The sequence below is a fragment of the Nansenia antarctica genome (assembly GCF_963989245.1).
Source record: "Nansenia antarctica genome assembly, chromosome: 7".
NCBI classification, from domain to species: Eukaryota; Metazoa; Chordata; class Actinopteri; order Argentiniformes; family Microstomatidae; genus Nansenia; species Nansenia antarctica.
The window spans coordinates 19,594,723-19,620,891 of NC_137677.1; the positions used below are offsets into that span (position 1 = coordinate 19,594,723).

Below are 26,169 nucleotides of genomic sequence, written 5' to 3' on the forward strand. Positions count from 1 at the left end.
ATCCTCCCTGCACTTACCACTGCAGATAGGATCCGTGAAGCTCTAGTCACACACATTGCAGGCAGACAGGCAGTAGGATGAATTGTGTATCAAAAACGTATCTTTATTTAAAGATTTTCTTTTGGTTGCTGACAGGTGAAAAGCACTACAGTTGTGAAGCATGGATCTTCTCCACAAACAAAGTTAACAACTTCAACGAAAAGTAGTGTTCAGTTAAAATAAAAGTATAAATGTAAAAGTAAAAATATGTACAGTGTACAATTGTCAGCACCTGAGAAATTAAGTGCCCCCCAAGATGGGTTGTTTTTTTAACAGTCTGGAAAAAAATAAAATAAAAATGTAACATACCCACAGTATTTAACACTTATTTTCACTTCCTATGCCTAAACATGAACAACATTGGCTAGGACAGGGCTGTAGTTCTGTACCAGTCCAGAGCTACTCTAAACTTAGTAACACACGACTAGTCACTTCGCTTTGCTCCTTCCCAAGTCGTACTCATACCCCATGTTTTTACCCCTAATTTTTTGTGGGAACATTGTATTACTCATGAAAAAGTATGGCTAGTTTTAATACAATGTTCCCACAAAAAAATTGGGGTACGAGCATGACTAGGAAGGAGCAAAGCAAAGTGACTAGTCGTGTGTTATGGCTACCCTAAACTACAGGCTTCTAAAGAGAGTCTGGCTGGTAAATTGGTGTAGCCATTGTAGCTGGTGGCATAGGAGCTCCATATGGAAATGTGGTTGTGTCAGCCAAAGAACCTGGATACATAGGAGGATACATACAAGTGGGTGGTGGTGTAGGCATCATACGCTGCATAAACTGCATCATCATTAGTCGATTATCATGAGAGCGCCTCTCTTCAGCCTCCATTTTTTAAATATCAAAGTCGAGGCGTGACCTCTCGAGATCCAACCGCCTGCTTTCCACCTCCCGCTCCCATGCGAATCTCTCCTTTTCATGGCTGAGAGAATCACTGTCCTTGTCGTGGTCAAGCAGTCGGTCAATACTTTTATCCAGAGCTTCCATGATTTTGGTCTTTCTGCCTCTTCTTTTTTGTGCAACTGTAAAAAAAGAAACAGACTGCTGAATAAGAACTATTTTTTTTTTGTAATTGATCATTATCTTACATTTTGATAATTGCATCCATGAGATGGTATATGAAACACACTTCTAAAATCAGAATGTATATCAGTAGACCTCTTACCTTGTGGAGTGCCATTGGATTTGCTTGTGCTGGAACTCTGATCTGTCAGCTGCTCTGACAAAGTCAGTCTCAGTATCAGGGGGTTCAGTTGGGGATTCTGAAATAAACAACAGCCACGTATTATTATCATTATGCTAGTAGCAGTAACATGATCTAGTCTACTCACTGTAAAAAATGGTAGTACTAGTATAGTTGTTGTGGTAGTCGTACATCCACTCACTATTTGTAAAAAGATATTTTAAATAAGGATGGTGATATCCAATCTTACCAGATGGCTCTACTACAGGCTCATCACCAGAGCTGAAGTTGTCCATGTGAGCATGTCCAGGATTACCGTATTTTCCGCACTATAAGGCGCACTTAAAAGTCAAAAAAAAAAAAAAAAACGACAGTGCGCCTTATAATCCGGTGCGCCTTATATATGGATCAAAATGTAAAAATTACATGACCAATATTTTTTTTTTAATAATAATAAAATGTTTCAGTACGACTGGTAAACTGCAAAGCCGCACCGCTTGCAGCATTACGGTAATCAGTAAACACCGGTGCTTACTCACAGTCCCACACCAATAAAGAAGACGACAAAATGGCTCCTGTCAAGAGACACGCTTACGACGCAGAGTTCAAGCTCAAGGCTGTCAGTCACGCAGTAGAAAATGGGAATAGAGCAGCAGCGAGGGAATTCAACATTAATGAATCAATGGTACGGAAGTGGAGGAAGCAAGAAGATGACCTGCGCCAAGTAAAGAAGACTAAGCAAAGTTTCCGAGGGAACAAAGCGAGATGGCCACAGTTAGAGGACCAACTCGAACAGTGGGTTATTGAACAGAGAGCAGCAAGTAGAAGCGTCTCTACAGTCACAGTTCGAATGAAGGCAACAGCGCTAGCACGGGACATGAACATCGAGGATTTTCTAGGGGTCCTTCTTGGTGCTTTCGATTTATGAAAAGACGTACTAGCGTCTCGCAGCAACTGCCAAACGGACCCCAATTGAAATAAGCCAGTGGCTTTCTTGGGTTTTTATCCTTTTAGATTGACCTTGTATGTAATATGTACTTTCATGTACCTACTTCTGCAAACCTTCTAATAAAGTTTTCAATCAATCAATCAAAAAAACGATTATAAAGAAAAGCTGGTCACTTTCCGCGCATACTGCGAAAAGAAGATCACTGAAAAGAAGATCCTGCCAGAGCACATCACCAACATGGACGAGGTTGATATGGACCTGTGTTGTTTTGTTTGCATTGCATTTAGAAATGCTATTACTGTAACGCCAAATCAAATTCCTATATGTGTATGCTTAATGTGTATGCATAAATGGCAATAAACGTTATCTCATCTCATCTCATCTCTCATCAGGTTCCACTCACCTTTGATATTCCTGTGAACCGCACTGTGGAGAAAACGGGAACCAGTACGGTGTCTATACGCACCACAGGGAATGAGAAGTCATCCTTTACTGTAGTTCTCGCCTGCCAGGCTAATGGCCAGAAACTTCCACCCATGGTTATTTTCAAGAGGAAGACCTTGCCAAAAGAAAACTTTCCAGCCGGCGTCGTCATCAAAGTTAACCCGAAGGGATGGATGGATGAGGAAAAGATGAGCGAGTGGCTGAGAGAAATTTACGTCAAGAGACCGGGTGGCTTTTTCCACACAGCTCCGTCTCTATTGATCTACGACTCCATGCGCGCCCATATCACCGATGCTGTCAAAAAACAAGTGAAGCAAACTAATTCGGAGCTTGCCGTCATTTAACTAAAGAACTCCAGCCGCTAGATATTGGTGTAAACAGGGCGTTCAAAGCTAGACTGCGAGCTGCGTGGGAGCAGTGGATGACAGAAGGTAACGATGAATTGAGAATCAGTATATGTAATATGTATTTTCATGTACCTACTTCTGCAAATCTTCTAATAAAGTTTTCAATCAATCAAAAAAGGCGAACACACGTTCACCAAGACGGGGAGACAGCGCCGGGCGACTTATGCCACTATCTGCCAATGGATCGTGGATGCCTGGGCTGATATATCAGTCTCAACTGTGGTCCGAGCTTTCACGAAGGCAGGAATAATCACTGAACTGCCAGGCAACAGGTATAGTATAGTATAGTGGATAGTGTACATAGCCTTTATTTATGTAAACCAGCTCCTTTCCCTTCTTGTTTTTTTTTCTTTCCTAGCACCAGGGGAGCCCCGCCTCCCAAATTTCGTTGTTTGGTACCTGTACTATAGCAATGACAATAAAGACCATTCATTCATTCATTCATTCATTCATTCAACAGCAGCGACACTGACTCGGATAATGACGAGAGGGAGCCGGGCATATTGGATGCCGTACTCGCCCAACTGTTCAATTCGGACACTGAAGAAGAAGAATTCAAGGGATTCGTGGACGAGGAATGAACTGAAAAAGTGAGCTTTACGTGTTATACATAACTGAACAATGTTGAGTTATGCACTAACGTTTGATTTAGTGGTATCAGACTGTTTCTTTTACTACGTGTTTACTGAAATAAAGTTTGAATGTTTGACTGAATTGAATTAATGAACATCTCATCCCTCTGTCTCCATGTCATTGTAGAACACCCATGCCTTTGGAATGTGAAGCTTGAGGTCTACAAAGACAAAGAAACGTTCCCCTCCACGTTTGGGAGAAGAGTGAACTTGTTATATTGTTTGGGAGATATTGTTAATATTGTTAATATGTTATTGTTAATATTGTTAATATTGTTAATATGCACATTAACGTTTGAACAACGTTTGAACGTTGAACAACGTTTAAGAACGCTTAATAAAGTGTTACTTTATTTGACTATTGTGTTGACATTCCCTTTAGCACAGCTCCATCTAGTGGATGCATAACGCAACCCCAGTCAAAAAAAAAAAACGACAGTGCGCCTTATAATCCGGTGCGCCTTATAATCCGGTGCGCCTTGTATATGAAAAATTTTCTACAATAGGCCATTCATTGAAGGTGCGCCTTATAATCCGGTGCGCCTTATAGTGCGGAAAATACGGTAGTCATAGGACGACAACCTGTTGATATCAACCAAAGTTCAGTTAGTTAGCTGTCCATGTAGAATGCTTATTATGATAATGTTACAATTCAGCCATCCATTTAGCCATCCAGCCCATCTGCTAATTATCCAGCCACCCATCTAGACAGTTAATATTAGCAGACACAATTGCACCAGCCAAGTAGCTAGTTGGGCCTAATAACGTTACACTGCACTAGCAAGTAGTAGCTAGCTACATCGTTTGCCAACCAGCCATCTAGGAAGCTGCTAGCACTTGCCAACTAGCTAACGTTAGCCTGCTAGCATGCAATACAATGTTTAACTTACCCAAAACAGCATCGATTTCGGAGAAGTACTGAGAGTACATGGGGTCCGAACCGGTTCTCCTGTTGTGCTTGATGCTTTCTCCGTATTTCTTTTTTAGGTATTCGATCCTTTCACGGCACTTCATCGTTTCAAATCTCGTCTTTACCGACGGAGATTTGTCACAGACCTGCTTGTAGATTTCATCCCAAATGTTGTGGTTGTGGATGGATTGCTCGAAAAGGCGTTGGATGCGTGGTTCCCCCCACACTGAGATGAGACATAAGGTCTCCTCTCGGGTCCAGTGTCGCGTTTTAGGCGGCATGTCTGACAAGTACTTTTCCGACAGAACCGTGAACACCTTCTTCTTCTGTGGAGTTACAGCTGCGTTGTGTTGTGGGTCTGACGAAACATCCGGGAACAGCTTCTTCTTCTGTGGAGTTAAATGACAGCTACACGTGCGTTGTGTTGTGGGTCTGACGAAACATCCGGGAACAGCTTCTTCTTCTGTGAGGTTAAATGGCAGCTTGTACCCGAAACGCAAACATGCATGGAGATTTTTTATTCCATCCGGATCGGTCATCACTGGGGTCCTAGGGTAAAAAAATATTACCGAGGTCCTCAGGTAATTTATATGCCGTCCGGACAGGGCTGATGAGTAGACCTACTAATAAATGTATAATGTTTGTTTTGTTTTGAAAATAATAGCGGATTAGGAAATCCTAAAACAGCGCTGTGAAAATAATAGCGGTGCTCTTGAGTTTACAAATAATAAGCAGAGATCAAGCAAATAACTAACGCAGTGCGGAAATAAAATACCTGGGCGTTTAAATTGAATAAATTAATGGAAATTAGTCATTGGATGAAGCGTTTAAATTAACTTCATACTTAAAAAACGGGAATTATGACAAAAAAGAAAACTCAAGCCACTGGCAGAGGAAGAATTGTATTTAATCAAGTGTCCCGTAGCGGCAGACTAGGAGCATGCACACGCAACATGAATGAGATAAAGCCATTGCTTGTTGATGGGGGAAATGTCGACAAAGTGAATGAGACATTTGATCTGCTTATAAGTGAATTAAAGGATGTTCATGAATCTGTGCAAACGATGTTGTCTGATGAATTAAAGGAAATAAAAGACAGAATGGAATGGTATGAACCAAAGATGGACACTTTTAGTGATTTTTAATGAAGTGGGAACATGGAAAATGACCCAAGGAGATTCGCAAACTCTCATTCAACCACAGGACAGTATTTCCAATGTATCTAAAATCTAACGGATCAAAATCATCCTCAAAGACATCCTCTTCATTGTCCTCTGCACGCCACGTCTTTTTGTGTGAACTGCAGGCTTGTTTTAATGTCCTGTATCTCCCTGGTTATTACCTCCATTTTGGTGTTTGTCGAGTCCATGAGAAGTTTCACGAAGCCTTGGAAGTTTTCCTGCTGCTGCCGTAACAGCGCGGAGAACATCTCCTTTTGTTGATGCAGTAGTTCTGATACCTGCGTTAGTGAAACGTACTCTTCATCTGGCTTCACTTCAGCTTTTTTCGGCGTCTTACCCTCACACACAGGGATAGCATTGTCCCACCCTTGGTCCAGGCAGTTCCGATGGTCAGTCCTAGACACCATGATGTGACTGAGGTGAACACAATGGAGTGACATGGAAGAAATGGAAGAATAGAAAACAATTACTGATATTTTATTGGTTGTTGAAGGCAGATTAAAGTTACTTTACTCTTAGGTATGGTTTCTCACACGCTCTCCAATGGTATATTTGTGTACCTATATATTGGTTTCACCATTCAGAAATTCCAACACTTTTTACAATTTCTTCAGATTAAATCCAATTACGCAAGCATTTCATTTCCTGAGAATAGGATTTTAGGCAAAAAACAAACAACAACTAAAGATGGCAGGCTTAGCAGAGGATCACCAGAGAAGATACCCAGCATCTGGTGGGGTCAATGGAGACTTCAGACAGTTATTACATGCAAAGGATTATCCACAAAATACTAAATATGAGTGCTTCATTTGGACATTTGATCCTGATGTCCCATTACTTTTGGATACCCTGAAACAGGGGGACTATGCATAAAAAGTGTCGTAATTTCTGAATGGTGAAACCAATGTACATCCATGTACAGCAATACCATCAAAGTGTAGAGCTGAAAGATTAAAAAATGCTTCACTGTCCCATTAACAGGCCACTGTAAATACATACATATTTGAATGAATAATTGAACAGAATCATCCCTACCCTGTTCTGCATGTGTAAACAACTTTAGACCCAAAGACATAATCCTCTCCTTCGGCCAGACGGAAGTCTGCAAATGGTGAGGCTCCTGGATGACCACATGTCTTTGCTGAAAACAATGCAGAATATTAGATGACCAGTGCCCTCTTATAGTCAAGCTTTGAAAGTTCATAGGTCAGTCTGAATGAATATCCAAAAATGATGATCTCACAGTTTGCATTCAATTTGTCATGTTTTAATTCCTTGCATGCTCTCCTCGCTTCCTTCTCAAAAAGCATGGGACACAATATCTAAGGAGCCTCCTCCAAAACGTTATTTTGAGAGAGGAAAGTTATCATGTCAGTTAAGTTATTTTTTTATTATTATTATTGTTCTAGGTTTTAGGAACCTTATCCCATACCATAGTAAAATAGAAACATATATAGGAAATCAAGAAAGATAGTTTTATGCAATGTGAGTACAATGTACTTTATGGCAATTACATTATTGGTAAAACAATAAAATAAAAAACAATGTTTGTCCTCCAATGACGTGATCGCGCTGGGATCATATACTGAAAAATGTATGCACTTTGGATAAAAGTGTCAGCTAAATATATTATTATATATATTCTTATAGTGGTGGGACAAAGAAAACAGGGGCAGGAAGATGCAAGGAATAGAAGACAGACTATTGGCACACCTATTGTCTCGACTTGAGATCATCTTTGACTCATTCTAAACTTAATCATCAATCAAACATAGCGTCAATCAAACATATCCGTCAATCAAACTTAGCCTTGGCCCTTCAATGGAACTTAGCCTTCAATCAAACTTAGCCGTCAATCAAACATAGCCATCAAACATAATCAACATGGAGGGGAGGAAGGGGTTGGTCGTCACACTCATCATATTTCGGCCACTAGATGGCGCTGTCTTAAAGATATTGGTACTGAAATGTTCAGAGTTGAGATCAGGATTCAGCTACATAGTCTTCTCTGGATATGACACTTCAACTTGAGGTGAGAGGACGTTTTGTGTTTTTCATGTCAAATTGTAAATATTCAGCACCTCAGTATTTTTCTACTATGCTTTTACACAATGGGTTTATAACAAAACAATTATTACCATTAAAAACTGTAAAGGGAAAGCTATAGATTAGATTGTTTCTAGCTAGCTAGCTAGTTGTTTTAATGGTTGTTAGCTCTGTTGCTAGCAAGATATTCCAGTTGGGGTTGGTCGTCACATTCTATTTGGGGTTGCTTGTCACATGTGACAACCAACCCTATGTAGGCATAAGCATGCATGATGAGATTACTCTTCCTTTTGCTTTTTTTTAATAAAGAAACATTCAGAAGGTTCACTAGGGAGACTGAGAACGGACAAACTCCACCAGATGTCATGATGAGGGCAGTCAGGGAGGTGAAATTAAATAAGCAATCGATTCGAAGCACTGCCATGCACTTTGACATCAATTACAGAACACTGGCAAGATACTGCAAACAAATAGATGAGCAAGAGGTTGCCGGAGAAGAGGTCTGCCCATCCCTGCCAGTAGGTTATTTAAAAAAAACGCCTGGTTTTCAATGAGGAGCAGGAGCGTCAGCTGGAACAATACATAATTAACTGCCTGAGACATTTATGTTGGTCTCTCTCCCGTTGAAGTCCGCAAACTGGCGTTCACTTTTGCGGTTCGTAATAATGTTGCTGTCCGCACAAACTGGGCAGAGAAGGAGATGGCCGGGGCAGACTGGTTCTCTGGGTTTCTGAAGAGACACCCGTCATTGACACCCGTCATTGTCACCCGTCATTGTCAATCAGGACCCCCGGAGGCCACCAGCCTAGCACGTGCCAGTGCGTTTAATGAGCACAACGTGGGCCACTTCTTTAACGACTTGGAGGAGGGGATGGCATCTGCCGAGCCCAGTGCAGCTCACTCCACCCCACTACTCCACCCCACTACTCCACCCCCACTACTCCACCCCCACTACTCCACCCCACTACTCCACCCCCACTACCCCACCCCACTACTCCACCCCCACTACTCCACCCCACTACCCCACCCCACTACTCCACCCCACTACTCCACCCCACTACTCCACCCCCACTACTCCACCCCACTACTCCACCCCCCACTACTCCACCCCACTACTCCACCCCACTACTCCACCCCCACTACTCCACCCCACTACTCCACCCCCACTACTCCACCCCACTACTCCACCCCCCACTACTCCACCCCACTACTCCACCCCACTACTCCACCCCCCACTACTCCACCCCACCCCACTACTCCACCCCACTACTCCACCCCACCCCACTACCCCACCCCCACTACTCCACCCCCCACTACTCCACCCCACCACCCCACTACTCCACCCCACTACTCCACCCCACTACTCCACCCCACTACTCCACCGCCACTACTCCACCCCACTACTCCACCCCCACTACTCCACCCCCACTACTCCACCCCACTACTCCACCCCACTACTCCACCCCCACTACCCCACCCCACTACTCCACCCCACTACTCCACCCCACTACTCCACCCCACTACTCCACCCCACTACTCCACCCCCACTACTCCACCCCACTACTCCACCCCACTACTCCACCCCCACTACTCCACCCCACTACCCCACCCCCACTACTCCACCCCACTACCCCACCCCACTACTCCACCCCCACTACTCCACCCCACTACTCCACCCCCACTACTCCACCCCCACTACTCCACCCCGCCTACTCCACCCCACTACTCCACCCCCACTACTCCACCCCACTACTCCACCCCACTACTCCACCCCCACTACTCCACCCCACTACCCCACCCCCACTACTCCACCCCACTACTCCACCCCACTACCCCACCCCACTACTCCACCCCACTACCCCACCCCCACTACTCCACCCCACTACTCCACCCCACTACCCCACCCCACTACCCCACCCCACTACTCCACCCCACTACTCCACCCCCACTACTCCACCCCCACTACTCCACCCCCACTACTCCACCCCACTACCCCACCCCACTACTCCACCCCACTACTCCACCCCACTACTCCACCCCGCCTACTCCACCCCACTACTCCACCCCCACTACTCCACCCCACTACTCCACCCCACTACTCCACCCCCACTACTCCACCCCCACTACTCCACCCCACTACTCCACCCCACTACTCCACCCCCACAACTCCACCCCACTACTCCACCCCCACTACTCCACCCCCACTACTCCACCCCCACTACTCCACCCCACTACTCCACCCCACTACTCCACCCCCACTACTCCACCCCCACTACTCCACCCCACTACTCCACCCCCACTACTCCACCCCACTACTCCACCCCCACTACCCCACCCCACTACTCCACCCCACTACTCCACCCCCACTACTCCACCCCACTACTCCACCCCCACTACTCCACCCCCACTACTCCACCCCACTACTCCACCCCCACTACTCCACCCCCACTACTCCACCCCACTACTCCACCCCACTACTCCACCCCCACTACTCCACCCCCACTACTCCACCCCACTACTCCACCCCCACAACTCCACCCCACTACTCCACCCCACTACTCCATCCCCACTACTCCACCCCACTACTCCACCCCCACTACTCCACCCCCACTACCCCACCCCACTACTCCACCCCACTACTCCACTACTCCACCCCCACTACTCCACCCCCACTACCCCACCCCACTACTCCACTACTCCACCCCACTACTCCACCCCCACTACTCCACCCCACTACTCCACTACTCCACCCCCACTACCCCACCCCACTACTCCACCCCACCACCCCACTACTCCACCCCCACTACTCCACCCCACTACTCCACTACTCCAACCCACTACTCCATCCCCAGAGCCATGCACTAGCTCTGGACAGAGAGGAAAGACTCCAGAGGAGCTGAGGCCATATCCAAAGGCTGCAGCCAGGAAAGGAGCCCCGAAAAGGAAAACCCTGTCTAGCTGCCTCCTCACTGACACCCCCAGTGAAGGAGAGAATAGAGAGGGAAAAGGCAGCCAGCCATGTCAAAGAAGAAGAAACTCTTAAACTCAAAAGCAACAAAATCAACTAAGCAAGAGAAGAGAAAGAGACAGGAGTCTTCATGGGATGAAGAGGAGTGTTTCTGTGTTGTTTGTGTGGAACCGTTCGCCAACAGCCGTTCCAAGGAGGTGTGGGAGCAGTGTGTGATGTGCAAGCAATGGGCACACCAGCTCTGCACAGATGGAGTACGCACACCCTACATTTGCCATCACTGTAAACATTGTTATGTTGACATTGTTAACATTGTTTTAGCTTATTTGTATTGTTCCTAATGTTGTATAGGCCTAAAGATACAAAAATAACTTACAGAAATTATGTTTTCTGTTTTGTACCTTGTGGGTCTTGTGCACTTTTAAATTCAGTTCCCCCAATGGGGATGGTTGTCACAAGTGCACAACACGTATTTGACGGTCCACATCTTCTGAACAGAATAATCTTAAGGAGAGTAAGGGCACTCCATTACTACCTGACACTTCAGACTATCTTTACACGGGAAAGGGAATCTATAAAGGATACCGTTTTTGAGGGATTCAAATAACAGTAAAAAAAATGTGACGACCAACCCCATCCTCAGTTGTGGCAGGCAGTAGCAGTAATCTCCAAAAGGAAAAATTACAAAGGAAACTAGAGATTGTTTATTCGTTTATAACTGTTGTCTGAAGACCATGTCACATCAAATAGAATGAGATGAACTCTTGACAATATCATATATGAAATTGAGCTGTTTTCGTGTTTGAAAGTTAGACTCACCTTCACACTTCCGACCACGGCCTGTCCATGTACCATTAGAGCATGTGATTCTGTAAAAACCTGTATAGCCGATCATGCAGTGCAGCCGCACTGTAGTATCATGAGGGTAACTTACATCTAGCGTGGTTGTGTCTACATGGTCATTAAACAAGTCACTCTTAACAAAATCATCGCGTGTACATCCATCTGTGGAACACAGAGAAAGAGGAAACAAATACCAGTCACATGTGTATGCTAGAAAGTGTAAGAAATATCTGTTGCACAATGTACAGGTTGCACAATGCACATGGTTGTGGACAGTAGGCTACTGCATGTTTCAAATAAGTATTTGGGGACAAAGGTGATATAAAGACAACAATTTCAAGGTGATTCCAAGAGTAAACCCATGATCCCATGATCCTGTGTTACTATTATTATTATTATTATTATTATTATTATTATTATTATTATTATTATTATTATGAATGAATAAATTATCTTTATTGTCATTGTAACAGGTACAACGAAATTCAAATGCAAACTCTAGTTGCTAACAAACAAACAGTCCTAAGATAATAAAAAAACAAGAATGAGACATAAATAGGGGGGGATATAAATAAAAAATAGGGGGATAAGTGATCGGTAGACATTTGAGAATGTATCTATTATGTGAACTTCTAATAATTAATAATAATAATAATAATATCTTAGATTTATATAGCGCCTTTCTCAGACCCAAGGACGCTTAACTTCTTTACTTACAGTATATACAGTATATATACTTAACTTATATACTTATATACACTATATGGCCTATTCACAGCGGGGTATATAGACAGGGGGGAGTTTGCATGTAACTGTGTACTTTTATAAACATATCATGCATGTAACTGTACTTTTATAAACATATGGACTAGTAGACGATTATTATTGTTACTCAACACAAACACAAATATATCTTTCTATAGCTAGAATATTAATCAGGCAGAGGGATCTTACCTTGGCCTCTCACAAAGGTGAGTGTACACACCAATAGTGCAAGGATGGAGCTTCGTGTTATCACCTGCATTATAGCTACATCACCCTCAGTCACAAGTGAGAAATGTCTGAGTGGAGTCCTCTCAAGTCACTGTCCTCTCAATGGCAACGCAACAGTCAGCAAAAAAAAATCAGACCTGATTCCAGTAAGTACAACGACATACACTATAAGCATACAGGGGTAGTGGTAGGGTACATCTGTCAGAAGGAAGGACTTGAGGGAGGGTTTACGGGAATTAACGGGGGGATTTACGGGGATTACATCACATGATAAATAGAGGCAAAGAGTGCAAAGAGTGTGTCGAAAGACAAACAAGACTGTCTGTTGGGGGGGGATTGATCTGTTGTTTTGAACTGGCAACTGATAAGGCACTGATAAGAATTGGTCATGGGTTTAGAACACATACAACAATCACAGGCAGAAAGACTACACTGATACTCTTGTGCCATTATGTGAAAATGTTTTGATTTTTGAATAGATTTACAGTATTTATGTGCTGTACATTTTTTTTTATGTATCTGAAAACGGTGTTTTCCAAGATGATGATCCAAATGATGGATGTGCTTTCAATTGGCTTGAGTCAAAGTGTTCAACACAAGAGCTGCAGCCAAACCTTCCTTTGAATCAGGCACTGTCTTGATGACGAGGCAGATTTCACCCCCTGTGACATCCAATGAATCAGTTTCTGATTGACAGAGTAAGATATCTTACCAACCATTCAAAGGTCAAACTGATGTACGAGTTCATAGACTTGGTAAACACTAGTGTTATGACCGTAGTGTGTTTGTGTGTGTGTTTTGTTTGCTTCCTGTGTTCTTCATCAACGTCACTAAAGGAAAATAAATCTCGCAGGATTTATCCAAATAAGCCTGGATTGTCCTACTCAACATTGTTGGAATACCCCCCAGGTGATTGCCCTTCCTCCCTGCCTATTGCCATGGTGATGGCTTGAATGTGCTCAATCGCTCAATTAAGGGTGGAGGTGGAGGATAACAGGCTGGGAGAGACATTCAGATGGTGCCAGTGGGCCAGTCTACAACTGCAGAGTTGTGTGTGGTTAAAGCTTTAGCTTCTGTTACTGTGTGTCCTACTAGGTGGTTGTCTTACAGTGTGTTGCTTGCTAGTTAGCTTAAGCTAATGATATTGTTTGGTTCAGTGTGTGTTGCTTGCTAGTTAGCTTAAGCTAATGATATTGTTTGGTTCAGTGTGTGTTGCTTGCTAGAACACTTAAACTACTGCTATTGTTTGGTTCAGTGTGTGTGTGTTGACACTATTTGTTGTGGGTACCATTGATTCCATCAATGTTGCTAAGGAAAATCCAGGCTTATTTGGATAAATCCTTACATTTCGTAATTACATTTACATACATAATCAAATCAGGCTTTATTGTCTAGTAAAGACAAGCCGACCACACAGCATGGTGTCTCAGAGAGAGAGGGTTTCCATGGGCTTCAGGCCTAGGAGATGGGCTTGGCTCTACGAAACGGGGCATGATAAAGTTCATGGTGCAAAAAAAATAAAAGAGCCAGGTGTGTGTTTTTGGAAAATTAAGGAAATGACATTATGGCAGTAATGGGAAGAAGGTGCTAGCTTGCCATCAGTCAGAAGCTAGCCACAAGTCTCGCAATCGCGCTCTCCAGCACACAGCCTCCCTGCCTGGCGCGACAACCACAACCACGGAGGTAACGACGTCTATGACCGACCGTGTGTGCTGACAGCATGACCTGTCTTTCACAATCTCGCAACCACTAGTTGACCTCATCCTATCGGTTGCTGAAAACCAGAGTGCACTTTCAAGATTGTCCAAGATGTCCAATGCTCACGCCTCCTGCACTGACGCTGAACCCCTCATTGTGGCAAAGTCCCCCTCAAGTAGGTGGACAGCGCGTGGTGCTGAAATAGCCGACATGTATGGAAAGCCATCAACGCGAATAAACGTCTTAGAATATCATGTCGACACGTCAATTTTTTACGTGTTGCCTGTCATAGCCATTCTACTGATGTCTGGGTGTTAAGCCCAATTTATACTTCTGCGTAAAATCTACGGCGTAGGCTCACGCGCACCTCTCCAAAAATGTAACTACGCGGCAGTGCCTACGCAGACCGTAAGCACTGTGATTGGTCCGCTTGGTAGCACATGATTCCGACTCTCTCGTAGGCCAAAATGTGGAAGCCATGACAGAAATGTCATTTACTTTTTCTGTAATTACTTATTAATAAAGATTTGAAAAAGTATGATAACCATCTTAGTTTAATGTCATTTCAATGCATTATAGACATTTTCTTTGAATGAATGAATGAATGAATGAATGAATGGTCTTTATTGTCATTAATACAGTACAGGTACCATACAACGACATTTGGGAGGGGGGGCTCCCCGGGTGCTAGGAAAAAAATACTAAAAACAAGAAGGGAAAAGAGCTGGTTTACATAAATAAAGGCTATATACACTATCCACTATACTATACTATACAAATAAAACACTGTGCTGTACTCTATGCTATGCTATAAATATCCTAACATTTCCTATCTCTGAACCTTATGTACACGAGGGTTGTCATATTGCCCATAGTATTATTGCACATTTATTTAAAGTGTCGCAGTTTGCAGGTTTGAAATGTTCACAGTTGTGTTTCAGTATTGCACTTGATTACAATCTAGTAGCTGCCATCAAATTGTCTAGATTTTCCAGGGCCTAGAACCTAGGTCTTTGCTGTGTTTACAACAAGCATACCAAAATGTTTTCGCTATTATGCCGCTATGAGTACACCGACCAACGCGACGCAGACCGACCAACGCAGAACTATAAATTGAGAGAGCCCTTGCGTAGGCTACGGTGTAGCCGTGCGTAAATTCGACACAGAAGTATAAATTGGGCTTTAGAAAGTAAGGCTGGACAGCAATTTTTGGCTGTTGCTTCTTCTTCTTTTGTTGTTTAATGGAAGTTGGCAAACAGCTTTTAGGTGCATTACCAGTTAACTTTATAACGATGATGTTGTTTATACAACAGTTAGTTCCGACCAAGTAATTTGATTGGACAAGAGGCATTCCATGAGTTACGATATATAGTATAACAGCACTGGGACTTTTAACTATAGGTATCACTCCGCCGCACAGGTGTTAAATTACCGTTAATTAGACTACATTGTTACTAAGAAGACATTAGCCAATCAGCGAGCAAAGCAAAACTCTCAGTTTTTAAATCCTAAATTTTGGCCGCCATTGGCTAAAAGTTGTAATTTGGCTCTACAAGTGTTAATATATAATTTTATGAAGTTTTAATATGTTTTCAGGCGAGAAAGTAACCATATATATTCACAAAATGTATCCGGTTTATCAAAATAACCCGTTTATATATCTGATCTGACGTTTTTTCCCCCACTTCTGTGGGAAACTTTGCTAGTTGAACAGTCCCGTTGCGGAACTATTTTTTCTTGACGGAGCCAAAATAAATGATTAAATAAACAAACAAATCATAATCTGTTGTCACTTATTACTGTTAACTAATAAATTGCGCTGTAGAACTGTTGTATAAAAGCAATATCACACTCGAGGTCGTGTGTTATACTGAATATCAGCACGGCTGTGAGCCTGCGGCCTCGTACCTACGACCGAATCACAGCCGTGCTGATATTCAGTATAACACACTCCCTCTCGTGTGATATTGCTTAATTAACTAACGATCCTTTCGAAATCTATGTCTGCTTGTAATGTTACCTTTCCTACCTCTAGGCGTCACTATGCCATGTAGGGTGTTAACACATAGCCTATAATGTTGCTTTCACTTTAGATTAAACGATGTGTCCATCACATTGAGAATTGTATGAGAAAAACAATGATCCAAATCCCATGGTTCTATCATGTATGGTTCAAAAGTTTACATGCCAATTACTGGAATTGATCTCAATAGAATCTAGACCTAACAAGTGGTAACTGCTATTACAATCTATCAGGCAGTCAACCATGCCGTAGTCATTGTTACTGAGATATACTGTAAATCTGGGTGTCGTCGGCACAGCTATGGTAGTTAATTCTGTGCCTCTTAATGACAGAGCTGAGGGGTAGCATGTATAGGCTGAAAAGCAACTGTCCTAGAATGGACCCCTGGGTCACGTTATAGTTTTTTTTGTTGTTATATAATATTTTTATAATTTTGTTATTATGCAGTTTCTGTGCTATGGTATAAGCGGATGCCTGACTGGAATGGGTCTACAATTTGAGACTAGGAATTCACGAAGTTGCTTGAACACAACTTTTTCCAGAATTTTACTTAAAAAAGAAAGATAGGATATTAGTTACAGAGTTTAACATTTCCTTGACAAATGTGGTGGGAATAGGGTCAAGTCACTTTGCTTGACATCTCCGTATCAACGATATATCATGTTACATGGTGGCAGATGTTCAGTGCAAAACAAATTTGGTCTTGCCTGAGTAATACACATTCTGATATTCATTATCTTATCCCCTTTCTCTTATCTTATCCCCTGACTCTTAGTAACAACAACCAACTTGGAAGTACACTTTAAGGACCATAGTCCTAAGTTACAAGGTACAAGGTTCATTTATTGTCATTCTATAACACAGGGATGCACAACAAGATGCAAGATATAGTCCCATTTGCTACTTTGCTACCCATTTGAGTACGGAGGATGAATTTAGGAGTCTTCGAGCCTACAGAAAGAAGCTGCTCTGTAGTCTGGTGGTATGACAGCGGATACCATCCATGGTCAGGCACCTGCTTACATCTGTGACTTACTGCGTCCTTACAGCCCCAGTAGGTCTCTCAGGTCCTCTGACCAGGGTTTGTTGGTTGTCCCCCGTGCCAGATTGAAGACCAAGGGTGATAGAGCATTCCAAACCGTGGCTCCCAGGCTTTGGAATGCTCTGCCCTTGGACCTTAGATCAGCTGGCTCATATAGGCTATATGATGGGCTGAAAACCTAGAAAATGGAATGTACATTTATTTGGAACATTATTGTGTGACAGTGCTGTGGTTTTTGTAGGCTTGGGACACTGGGTCTATACAGATTGTTTCTCTATGATAAAGTGTGGGCTATTGCACAACAAACATGACACAATTGATTATGGAAGGCAAACCTAGGCCACCAACCGCCTCTGTCAGGGGTTCCATTGCTGATTTATTTCAATTCACAGCATTTTACAGGAAGAGCCTCAGGAAGATTGGAATATTACAATATATTTAGCTGTGTAGGTGTCTAGTCTAAGGTAAACAGCTGCAATGGAAATATGTAGAATTTACAAGTTGTTGGTGTTGAATATTTACTGTTCCACTGTTTACATTAATAAACTTCCCAGACATAAGGTAACTACCCAGACACACACACACACACACACACCCACACACACCCCCTCACACACCCCCACACACACCCCCACCCCCCCCCCCCCCCACACACACCCCCCCACACACACACCCCCATTTGAGGATGGGAACATTTTCTCCAGCCCCATCCTTCAGTTGTTTGACAAAATAAATGACGAGAGTGATGCATTTGTTGTTGTTCAAATCCCAGATTGCTCCTTTAATGGAAATAAAAGTGGCAGACTGTTTGCTCATCGCTTTGCCATTTAATCACCTCACCAACATCTCAGCTCGTCTGCCTTCCTTCAGATGTCCCTCTGCAAGCTTAACATTAAACTTGACCAACAGCGCCATCTAAAGGTCATGAGACATACAATTCACTGTTATCGGGTCACTTTTTGCCATGTTTCTTATTAACCAAAAAGGTTATTCCATATGAAGCTAATAAACTCGAACGAGTCCATCGCCTGAAGCTTATCGATGAACTCTTTGACTTCCTTTCCGGCTTCGCTTTGAAAGAAGTCACTTATGTCCTGTCGCAAAGTGGCGTTTTGGCACTTTTCCAGATCTAGAGAGACACAGACAAAGAGAATGTGTCCAGAAACAAGAGACGGAAATACTGCAACATACCTTTACAAACCCTCACTGTACTGCATTGAATGGAATGAGGAGTAGTATCAGTCTTTCCATGCGTTACAATGAGCCCGCTCTCCATCTTCTACCTCCACCAGCCTCCACTGGTGTACACTAGACAAGACTACAGGGGAATAGTAGTAGTTCTGTTTAAACTTGCACGGCGGCCATTTTGTGCCCCAGGCAACAATCAGTTGCACTGCAGAGAGACTAGCAAAAAGAGTGTAGCAAGAATCTACTGACCAATCTTTGGGTCCATGATGGTGGGTGGCTTCAAGTTTAGACACTTAGCCTGTTCTTTAAAGGTGTCCAGTTCATCAGCGGTGAGCTCTCGTCTCTTACCTGTTGATCAAAAGGGACAGTTGAATGGGAAATCATTACCAGGTCACCTGGTAAGGAAAAACTCAGGGCCCTGATCATAAATAACTTTTTTTAACCATAATCAATAAACTTTTCCTTTGAATATGTCACACACACACACACACACACACACACACACACACAGATTATGTTTATATTTTCGTACTCATGAGGTGAAGACTGACAAAGGTTTTCTCATGGAAGGTGGTGGAGTCCTTGATGAGGAGACAGTCAGGACAAGTCCTGTAGAGGTTCCATGTAGACTGATAAGGTTCCCCTGTAAACCACACACACACACGCTTAAATGGTATGAGAAGTCCAAATCTTTGGAGGTCTATAGAGTTATTTTAATTAATCAGTTATGTTTCTGTAGTAAACATATCCAAACACACACACACACACACACACACACATAACATTCATCGTTTTTACATTCTGTCCGTTTGTTTGTTGGTTAGCTAACAACATGTTAAGCTTTTGACTTCCACGTTCAATATCAAGGTATAGCGTTTATACTTCTTGGCTTAAATACCCTGATATGGGTTTCGGGGGCAAGCATGCTAACATTTCTGTGGAAATTGTGAAATGTTTGTGTTGGTTAAAGGACTATTTTAACTTTTGATGGGTAGTGTATCAGTAAACTGAATATGGTATTGTGCTCTTGCTCTGTTCTTTGAATAGGTGTAGAGAGTGGTTAGCTGTATTATAGGCTTTAATAGTAAAGTGAATTCACATGTTGTGCTCTTGCTTTTTTCTCGAGAGTAGCATTGAAATGAATGAGAGAAGCCCACTAGTTCAGAGCAACCTGCAAGACATTTATTTTACATTTATGTATACAGTTTAGGGTAACTTTAATCATGGTAAAAATGGTTTTAAACAGGTGTACTCAAACTTTTGATTGGTAGTGTATATCGGTAAACTGAATAGGGTATTGGTGGAGAGAGTAGCAGTGCAAGTGTACACTGGACAATTGTAATCTTCTTGCACTTGAATAGCATTAAGGTTGATGCAGGCTCACTAGTCAGCTATAATATCTAACATTTTATATGAAAACACCTGCTAGCATGCTAATTTCACACGTAATTCGCTCCTGAATCGTTGATGGCCCTGCCAGGATTTGGCAGTGCAAGGTTTTGGCATGACAGAGCCTTTGGATAAAGAGATTATTATTTAATAAACATTAATCCATGTGTCATCTCCCTCCTTAATGATATGTACCTTTGGTTTCATTTGAGGTTCATAACAGTGCATTGTACTAAGCAGTTCATTAGTTTGTGATTCACATGCACTAAAATCCAGCTGAATGAAGGAAATGAAGTGTTTGTAACTAACATGTTCCTGGTAGGAGACCCCAGACATGACGCTTAGAAAGTGGCCTCACTGGGGCTACATTTTGCTCTATTATTTCCCAGCCTGAATGATTTTCCTTGCTCGGCCCGGCCCTGCGCACACACACACACACACACACACACACACACACACACACACACACACAGACACACACACACACTTTGTACTAACCTACGGTGAAGGTGTTCTTGTCGAAGGACATGTTATATCTGAAACTATAGCAGTCCTCTTCACCCCTGTCAGGAGAAATGGACATGAATCACCTAGTGTGTGTGTGTGTGTGTGTGTATGTGTGTGTACGATTGAGTATGTGTTTGTGTCAGAAAGTGTGAGTGTGTGTCTGTGTGAGTCAGTTTGTGTGTGTATGTACGTGTGTACGATTGAGTATGTGTGTGTGTGTGTGAGTTTGTGTGTACGATTGTGTGTGTGTGTACGTGTGTGTGAGTGTGCGTACGTGTGTGTGTATTTTAGTTCAGTTACATTCTCTGAATCTGGAGGGCATCCAGTGTTGTGTTGCTCGGCCCCTTGGTCACCTCCACCCAGCCTCCGACAATAAACGTGTTGGTTAACCATCTGCTCCATGGAATCTCTGTGCTCTCGCCTACAAACATCCACTTCCCTAGAAACTGAGCAGACAGACAGACAGACAGACTAGACATGTATAGAGATAGATGAAAATGGACAGACAGACAGACATGTAGAGATAGATGAATATGGACAGACAGACAGACGGTACTCACCAGGTCTGGTCCAGTCAGCTGCAGTGGTGTCATCATGTCCTGACAGGTGTTAGAGAGGGGGGCCGCCTCACCCAGGGACAGCAGGCCCACAGCCACCACAACACACAACACCAGCATCATATCTCTCTCTGTCTCACACTACACAACGTCTCTCTCTGGTCTACACACACTTGGTCACTGACACTCTGTCTAGCCACTCTCTACTGTAACGCCCCATCAAAGTTCAAAGTTCATTGTCGTCACATACTCAACGAGCAGAGCTGTGACATGATTGGTTCACACAGGGCCTCAACAACGTTACACAAAATGTACAATTAAACTTAAAGCGCTCAAATGAAAAATACGCCGCAACTAAATTAAAATGAAATGCTGTTTCACTTGTTTCTTTTTCAGCATGACCCTCTAGATACGGATAATGAACTTATCAAAAATACAACAAATAATAACAAAAACAAGTCAAATGTAACAATCGGGGCCGGATTCACCAAGCGTTTGAACAAATTTGTTCTTAAGACAAAACTTAAGAAGATTTGGTATTCCCGAAGAAAATCTTATCTTAACTTTAGTTTTTTCTTAACTTTCTTCTTAAGATTTTTCCTAAGATAGAACTTAAGAACAAATGAGATTCTCCAAAACAAAGTTCTTAGATTTCTTCTCAAATGTCTTCTTAACTTTAAGAGAAGCTCTCACCTGTCTTAAAGCAGCTAAAGTGAAAGGTAAGTCTTACTTGAACAATTTTGTATTGCACTTATTTGATTTTATTAATATTTAGTTTAGCCCTAGACAATGTGTTAACACATATTGTTAATTCAAGTTGGTCAGAGTACTTTTGTGTGAATGTTTTGTGTGAATGTGTGAATGTCTATCACATGTTTGTATGTTTGAGATATAACTGAAATGGGCCTTTCAGCCTGTGTCACATGTAGGCCAATTCCTAGATTACACCACAATGTACTCAGAAAGTAAATCAAGGAGGCAGTTGTTGTATTTGATGTATACTACTTAATTAATCATTATGAACATGTTATTTAAGTAGGCCAAGTAACTGAAACAATGTCCTTACTATTATTTATTTTATATTCACATTTTAGATGGAAGTTCTTCATAAGTTCAAAAGAGAGAGAGAGAGAGAGAGACACACAGGTGTAAAAATCACAGTTCAAAATCTAAGAACTTCTTAAGTGAGAAAACTAAGAAGTTCTTAAGACATAGGACAATTCTTAAGAAAAAAATGATGAATAGCGTTTAAGAACATTCTTAGGAACATCTTATCTTTTTTCTTAAGAATTGTCTTAAGAATTATCTTAAGAACACTTTGGTGAATCCGGCCCCAGTTACCTGTTATCTTATATTTCATTTAAAGTGGGGGAAGTAAGTGTTCGCATATTTTTTTTTAAATTCAACATAGATCAACCTGTACCAGAATGATGGGAAGAAAAAAGTATGGATAAGGCTTGGAACGGCTCATGATCCGACACTTACTACATCATCTGTAAAAAAACGGTGGAAGCAGTGTGATGACATGGGCATGCCTGGCTTCCAATGGCACTGGGTCACTAGTGTTTATTGATGATGTGACAGAAGACAGAAGCAGATAGATTAATTCTGAAGTGTTTAGGGATATTCTGTCTGCTCAGATTCAGACAAATTCAGCAAAGTTGATTGGATGGCGCTTCACATTACAGATGGACAATGACCCAAAACATACTGTGCAAGCAATCCAGGAGTTTTTAAGGCAAAGAAGTGGAATATTCTGCAATGGCCGAGTCAATCACCTGATCTCAACCCGATTGAGCATGCATTTCACTTGCTGAAGACAAAACTAAAGGCAGAATGACCCACGAACCTTTACTGCAGCTGAAGACAGCGGCCTGGCAAAGCATCACAAAGGAGGAAACCCAGCATTTGGTGATGTCCATGGGTTCCAGACTTCAGGCAGTCATTGCCTGCAAAAGATTCTCGACAAAGTATTAAAAATGAACATTTTATTTATGATTATGTTAATTTGTCCAATTACTTTTGAGCTCCTGAAAATAGGGGACTGTGTATAAAAATGGTTGCAATTCCTAAACGTTTCATACAATATTTTTGTTCAACCCCTTGAATTAAAGCTGAAAGTATGCACTTCAATTACATCTCGATTGTTTCATTTCAAATCCATTGTGGTGGCATACAGAGCCAACATTATGGAGATTGTGTCACTGTCCAAATATTTACAGACCTAACTGTACTGTTCTGCCAATCACTGCTGTTTACAGTGTTGAAAGTAGAGCAAACAATAAGCGACAGCGACAGTGTTTGTTGACAGACTTTGGTCTTGTTTGATCGCCTCGCCCCCAAACAACTAATATAGACTCCATTTACCACACACTCAAATACCCCAATCACCACACACTCAAATACCCCATTCACCACACACTCAAATACCACAATCACCACACACTCAAATACCCCATTCACCACACACTCAAATACCACAATCACCACACACTCAAATACCCCATTCACCACACACTCAAATACCCCATTCACCACACACTCAAATACCCCATTCACCACACACTCAAATACCCCATTCACCACACACTCAAATACTCACATACCCCAATCACCACAGACTCAGATACTGTGTATTTTATGCCGTCATCTACTGCTACCTCAGGGCCATATTCATGCTATTTCTATTATGTATTATTTGTATTATGCTACTCTATTGTCTCTATTTTTTTTAAACTATTGCCATTTTCTTTTGTTGAGGAGCCAAACTGAATGTGAAGGAACCGAAGCCTACGCATTTGACTCTCTTATACTTGTATAATGTGATGTAACAATAACATTTTATTAATTTATCTGAAATCTGCACTCTGGTCAGATTAACACATTCAGTACCACACACTTAAATCAGTTTAATAATAATATTAAATAACAAAAAAACTAAAAAAACGTCTTCACCCCTGCCCTGAGTGGTAGTTACTTTGGACACAGTCAGCAGAAACAACAATGCAGCATACTGCAAATTACATACACGCACATTAACACAAACACACACACACACACACACACACACACACACACACACACACACACACACACACACACACACACACACACTGTTTGCTCATTGCTTTGCCATTTAATCACCTAACCAACATTTCAGCTCCTCAGCCTTCCTTCTGCAAGCTTGACATTAAACGTGAACAACAGGGCCATCTAAAGGTCATGAGACATACAATTCACTGTTAACAGGTCACTTAGGGTTAGGGTTAGGTTAGGTTAGGTTTCTTATTAACCGAAAAGGTTATTCCATGTAAAACCAATAAACTCCAGTGTGTTCTTCGCCTGCAGTTTACCCTCCTCGCTTTGAAAGAACGTGTTTATGTCCTCTCTCAGAGTGGCATTACGGCACTTCTCCAGATCTAGAGAGACACAGACAAAGAGAGTGTGTTCAAGGCAAGGCAAGTTGATTTGTTTTGCACATTTCATACAAGAGGGGCAATTCAAAGTGCTTTAAGAAAGATCGTAAAAAAATAATAATAAAAAAAAAAGAAATAAAAATGTCAAGAAAAGATACATATAGATACATATATATAGAAAATAAATAGATAAACATTTAACAACATAATAAGACAATGACTAAAAAGATATACTGTAGATAAGTGTAGTTACTGCTGTATTTAAGTGCTGCTCTTCCCGATATGGCGTGTGAGATTGCAGGTACTGGTCTGTATTTAGCCGCTATCTTGCGCAAGGCTCTGTCAGAGCTCTGACAGATGCTCTAACAGACGCTCTAACAGACAGACGCTCTGACAGACAGACGCTCTAACAGACGCTCTAACAGACAGACACTCTGACAGACAGACGCTCTAACAGACGCTCTAACAGACAGACGCTCTGACAGACGCTCTAACAGCCTATATTTGCAGCTAATTTATAGCACTTGGATTATGGAGCATAAAACTCATAACTGCTACAGCTATAAGAAATAAAAAGATAAAATGATTAAACAAATATAAAAAGATAATAGTTAATGGATAGAAGGCATAGATAGAGTGTTAGTGTTTAACCATAACTGCTGCAGAACATAAAGGTTTTTAGCTTAGTTTTAAATATTTGTAGGGTTTGGGCCTGTTTGATTTCTTCAGGGAGTTTGCTCCAGGAGCATATGTAACCCTCTCCTGAGGTACTATTTCAATAAAGTATGATATAACAGGATTGTTGATGGTGAACTGACTAACTCTCCTTGTTTACAAACAAATCAGATAAGTGTATGTAATTGTAATTGTGTGTCCCCATAAACCAAGTAAGCATATAAACCCATATACAAACAAAATACAAAGGACAGCAATTTAGAAGGAATATCAAAAATATGTTTATTTTATTTTAGGTATATGCTGTGAGCTACACTATGTGCTAGGGCAGTGGTCTTCAACCGGGGTCCGCGACCCCTAGGGGGTCCGCAGAGGTACTGCAGGGGGTCCGCCAATTTCTGTCATAATAATTGACAACTTTCACCAAAATAATCAGTGAGAATTAAAAAATACAACAACAATTATATTGAGTAAGGTACAAGCATTAATAGGCAATAATAAGCTACTTTCGACAAAAACAATTTACAAAATAAATGATGCCCATGATTCTAGAGTCTAACATAACGTCAGCTGGAAAAAAACACACCTGTCTAGCAAGCTATGTGTTGGCTAAAACGCTGCAGTTCGGTCTTCATTGCGAAATTAACGTTAATTAATAACTAGCATAACGTTACTAATTTAGTTACTAGTTTGATAATAACAAACCCGCCTCTTTGCTTCTCTATGCGCCGCTATAGGAGAGGAACACAACGCGCTCCTTTACCATTCCGAGGTCAGATGGCTTTCCCGTGGATTATTGGCGCGCGCCTTTGATTTACGCACAGCTATCCTCGAGATTCTGGTTGGCCAAAACCGCGCGGAGCTGGCTGCGCATTTCAATGCGCCCTCGCCTGATGTGAAATGCGCAATTGTTGATCACTTGGAGGCACTCGAAAGTCAATTTGAGAAGTACTTTTCTGAGACTGAGTCTTGGAGAAAGCACAAGACATGGATACGGTTATCATTCAAAGACAATGCATCCGACCAGGGGCGGATTTAGGATCGCAGGAGATCCGGGGCTTAGCCCAGAGGGA

General features: G+C 42.2%; 2 protein-coding genes across 2 annotated transcripts; both read right to left on the reverse strand.

The window, feature by feature from the left end:
• Positions 1 to 5,694: 5,694 nt before the first annotated feature.
• Positions 5,695 to 12,775, reverse strand: LOC308161652 (sushi, von Willebrand factor type A, EGF and pentraxin domain-containing protein 1-like). Its single transcript, XM_080535695.1, has 4 exons — positions 12,563 to 12,775; positions 11,585 to 11,770; positions 6,787 to 6,892; positions 5,695 to 6,165 (listed from the first exon to the last, which is right to left on the reverse strand). The coding sequence occupies exons 1-4, from the start codon at positions 12,630 to 12,632 to the stop codon at positions 5,835 to 5,837; spliced, it is 693 nt and encodes a 230-aa protein (XP_080391821.1). The 5' UTR covers positions 12,633 to 12,775; the 3' UTR covers positions 5,695 to 5,834.
• Positions 12,776 to 18,126: 5,351 nt separating this feature from the next.
• Positions 18,127 to 21,174, reverse strand: LOC308161983 (uncharacterized protein). The gene is made up of 6 exons (XM_080536063.1): positions 21,009 to 21,174; positions 20,749 to 20,894; positions 20,440 to 20,504; positions 19,085 to 19,195; positions 18,802 to 18,900; positions 18,127 to 18,493 (listed from the first exon to the last, which is right to left on the reverse strand). The coding sequence occupies exons 1-6, from the start codon at positions 21,126 to 21,128 to the stop codon at positions 18,339 to 18,341; spliced, it is 696 nt and encodes a 231-aa protein (XP_080392189.1). The 5' UTR covers positions 21,129 to 21,174; the 3' UTR covers positions 18,127 to 18,338.
• Positions 21,175 to 26,169: the final 4,995 nt, after the last annotated feature.